Source organism: Salvelinus sp. IW2-2015, unplaced genomic scaffold (assembly GCF_002910315.2).
Source record: "Salvelinus sp. IW2-2015 unplaced genomic scaffold, ASM291031v2 Un_scaffold1057, whole genome shotgun sequence".
Lineage (NCBI taxonomy): Eukaryota > Metazoa > Chordata > Actinopteri > Salmoniformes > Salmonidae > Salvelinus > Salvelinus sp. IW2-2015.
Genome location: NW_019942710.1, coordinates 73,385 through 77,338, shown reverse-complemented (window position 1 = coordinate 77,338; position 3,954 = coordinate 73,385). Strand labels below are relative to the sequence as shown.

The 3,954-nt window shown below is 43.1% G+C and overlaps 1 protein-coding gene across 1 annotated transcript; it reads right to left on the bottom strand.

Annotated features, from left to right (window-relative positions):
• On the bottom strand, positions 1-2,332 carry LOC112069605 (uncharacterized). Its single transcript, XM_024136946.1, has 2 exons — positions 2,236-2,332; positions 1-2,056 (listed from the first exon to the last, which is right to left on the bottom strand). The coding sequence occupies exons 1-2, from the start codon at positions 2,265-2,267 to the stop codon at positions 772-774; spliced, it is 1,317 nt and encodes a 438-aa protein (XP_023992714.1). The 5' UTR covers positions 2,268-2,332; the 3' UTR covers positions 1-771.
• Positions 2,333-3,954: the final 1,622 nt, after the last annotated feature.

The window sequence follows — 3,954 nt, the reverse complement described above, 5'->3', positions numbered from 1 at the left end:
GATGTTGATCACATATTAAACATTTAATTACAAACCATGTAAATGATAACGTTAATGGACCAGTGCAGCCAACATTTTGTTTTTCTTGTGTTATATGCAGCTGATGAAACTAACACTGTAAAAGTGTAAAAACATTTGATAAGTGTTATTTTCCTGATAGTTGGTGGGTGAAAAGACAATCTACACCCGACCTTCTAATCATCAGGTTTGCATGGATGGGAGTTTCAGCTTTCCATGGTGACATCACCATGCAGTAATTTAGTTAATAGACCAATAAGAAAGAGAGAAAAAAAAAGAGATACCTCTCTGCCAATAACGTTTTCAGTGTTCCCTTCGCCCACTCAGACCACTCAGACAACTTCCAGACAATCCTAGCAAAAAAACTGGTTTTGCACATTTTTATGGAAATCTATTACAGTAAGGTCATTAATTGTTACTCAGATATGATTTGATATTGATATAAAAACGGCTGCATTGGGCCTTGAAAGTACATCATATTTCTAGTTGTGGGTTCAGGTGATGCATGTTTTCTGACATGCAGTATGTGACTTGGAAAAATATGACACAATGATTAAAGATTGATAAACATATGGTAAAGTTTACTGGCAAACAAATCATTCACACTACACTACTGACCTCTTTAAGCTGATGTAAAAGTCCAATCACATTTCTTGAATTGCATTGTTGGTTAAGGGCTTGTAAGTAAACATTCCACGGTAAGGTCTACACCTGTTGTATTCGGCGCATGTGATCTCACAGCAATTTCTCACGCTACTCTCTTTCCATTTCCACATTCTTCTTGATTAAATCGGCAATTGTCCCTTTCTTTTCCTCAAGTTCCTTCAACTTCTGCTTGTCTCCCTTCTCGTTGGCACGCTGAATCTGGTTCTTGAGACTCGGCTCCAAGTGAGGCGTCAAGGCGTTCTTCCTCATATTTTGGAAACATTCTGTGAGTTGAGCTCTCAGATTTTTATGGTCGTCAGCATATCTCTTGTGTCCTCTGACATGTTTCTTGTGACTGCATCTCTGTGGGCACATGGTGCATTTCTCTCGTAACATGACTTGGCAGAAGTAGGGTTGACAAGCTACGCACCCGGTATGGCAGTTCATCTCAAACACTGTGCAGGGGATTGCTACCACCTCTGAAGGGATCCTTCCATGTTTGAAACAGTCCTCCAGCTTCAAGCGTTCCACCAATACCTCTATCGTCTGCTTGGTTCGTTGGTGTTGCATTCCATTTAGCTTGTCAAAGAATCCTCTCATGCTTTTCATGCCGTTTTCCCATGTTGTCTCATAGATTTTGTCATAGAAAGAGTTTCTAGTCTGAAAGAGGTGAGTGTTGAACGTGAAGTGAACCGGAACCTTGTCGCCGAGGAGTTTGTACTCCATGATGATGTCGAGAACATCCGGTCTGGTCTCGTCAGAGTGAGTGATGATGGTGATGATGTTGTCTTTCATGTCCTTGCCCAAGAGGGACAGGAACGCGTCAAAGATGTTTCTCTGATGTTCTGTCAGACGGTTCTGCGTTGCCTTCACCACGTGGCAGACAGCGACGATGTGGTCCACTCTCTCCTCTTCCAGCAGCATTCTTAGTTTCTCTATCAAAGGTCTGAGTCCATCTCTGTCCTCTATCCCAGGTGTATCAATGATGGTGAGAGAGAAAGGCAACTCAGCGTCCTCCCAGCCAAAGATCTCATAGGCCGTCACAGCATTGGTTCTAGGATCCTGACCCCAGCACGTCTCTCTGTCTTTGAAACGCTCTGTGATTTGGAACCTGGCGTTATCCTCCCACTTAACTCTGATGGCGAAGTTGACCATAGCGTTGACTAGTGTGGTCTTCCCTGCCCCAACCTCTCCTAGGATCAGCAGGGTCTTGTTTCTCTTGCAAGGGTTGTGGTTTCCTATGGTCCATCTCCGGACTCCGTCCCTCCCATCCACATCCTTCCGCTTGGTCTTCAGCAGGTACCTTGCAGGTGGTGCTGGGTTGATCACTATGCTGTCTCTACTGATCGTCTCTTTCAATCTTGGAGGATGGTCACCGTTCAGTGTGAAGTCCCTGCATGGTAGTCATAATCCCTTAGATTATTATGATTATAATTATGATTATTCCAGGAAAATAGTTTTTTATAAAATCAAGTGTATATATTTGTTGTTATTAAATATAGATGTTATAAAATGAAAATATTTTTCATTCGATTTTTATATATGTAAATGATACCTATTAGTTTCACTTACCCCAGGAACTCTGTGTTGTTGACGGTTTCCATTTCCGTTCTCAATTATGTTCAATGAACCAGATAGAGTCTGTAGAGCTGATGTATCTCAGCACCTGGACTGTAAAGAAGATATGGTTAAAAACAAGTTACAATGCTTGCGTATTTTATCACTGTAGAAATAATTTCCCCATCTACTGTATAGTAGTGACTGAGTTCAAATGAACAGAGGAGTTATATCCTGTACCTGTGAGTCCAGGAGGATAGTGGAAACCCTGTCCGGTTGTGTTGTCTTATGTTCTGCAAATAGTTCCAGTTCAACTGGTTGCTGAAGTATGTAAAACAGTAATTCTAATAAACACTTCCCAGAATGACATTGTACTACTGTATTACAGTAAACATGATGTTGCACAATCTCTTAACATAATCACCAGTACTAGATTTCAGTCAATATGAATCAGTAGGGACACAGGACCCATTAGAAAAATAAACATGCATGTGGATGTTATTAATATATACAGTATTTATATAGAGAGAGAAAAGCTATAATCATTTGGATTCTCATCTGTTTAAAAGTAAGGTCAGAGTTATGTAAACATTTTATGAAGAACAACAAGGAAGCAAAAATAAACCTTATCTTTCCTCATTCCTTGAATATGCTGTTCACAGCAGAGTAAAAGAGAGCCCAGACAGAGAGCCCAGATAAGAACTGGGTGAGATGTAGTATCGTTAGACAGATATGGTTTCAGAACTACGTCTTCGGCATTGTTAAATCATATGCAATGTTATTACCTTGATACACTGTGAGTGTATTTTGATTATGATCTGTATCATTTGTTTTGCTAGAGGAGCCATAGTTTATATTATAACTGTGTGTTGCAGTGCTGCTCTGGGTCTGGTATGTGCTCAGTGCTGGTCTAGGTCTGGTATGTATTCAGTGCTGCTATAGGTCTGGTATGTGCTCAGTGCTGCTCTGGGTCTGGTATGTGCTCAGTGTCTGGTCGTAGGTCTGGTATATGTGCTCAGTGCTGCTCTAGGTCTGGTATGTGTGCTCAGTGCTGCTCTAGGTCTGGTATGTGCTCAGTGCTGCTCTGGTCTGGTATGTGCTCAGTGCTGCTCTAGGTCTGGTATGTGTTCAGTGCTGTCTAGGTCTGGTATGTGCTCAGTGCTGCTCTGGTCTGGTATGTTTGCTCAGTGCTGCTCTAGGTCTGGTATGTGCTTCAGTGCTGCTCTAGTCTGGTATGTGCTCAGTGCTGCTCTAGTCTGGTATGTGCTCAGTGCTGCTCTAGGTCTGGTATGTGCTCAGCTGCTGCTATAGGCGGTCTGGTATGTGCTCAGTGCTGGTTCTAGGTCTGGTATGTGCTCAGTGCTGCTATAGGTCTGGTATGTGCTCAGTGCTGCTCTAGGTCTGGTATGTGCTCAGTGCTGCTCTGGTCTGGTATGTGCTTCAGTGCTGGCTCTGGGTCTGGTATGTGCTCAGTGCTGGTCTAGGTCTGGTATGTGCTCAGTGCTGCTCTGGGTCTGGATGTGCTCAGTGCTGCTCTGGTCTGGTATGTGTTCAGTGCTGCTCTGGTCTGGTATGTGCTCAGTGCTGCTCTAGGTCTGTATGTGCTCAGTGCTGCTCTGGGTCTGTATGTGCTCAGTGCTGCTCTGGTCTGGTATTTGCTCAGTGCTGCGTCTAGGTCTGTATGTGTCTCAGTGCTGCTATAGGTCTGGTATGTTCTCAGTGCTGCTCTAGGTC

Excerpts from the sequence above, each read along its gene's own strand:
- LOC112069605 (XM_024136946.1), bottom strand. The coding sequence starts at position 2,267 with ATGGAAACCGTCAACAACACAGAGTTCCTGGG. Across the intron at positions 2,057-2,235 it reads AACAACACAGAGTTCCTGGG|GGACTTCACACTGAACGGTG; the intron begins GTAAGTGAAACT and ends ACTACCATGCAG.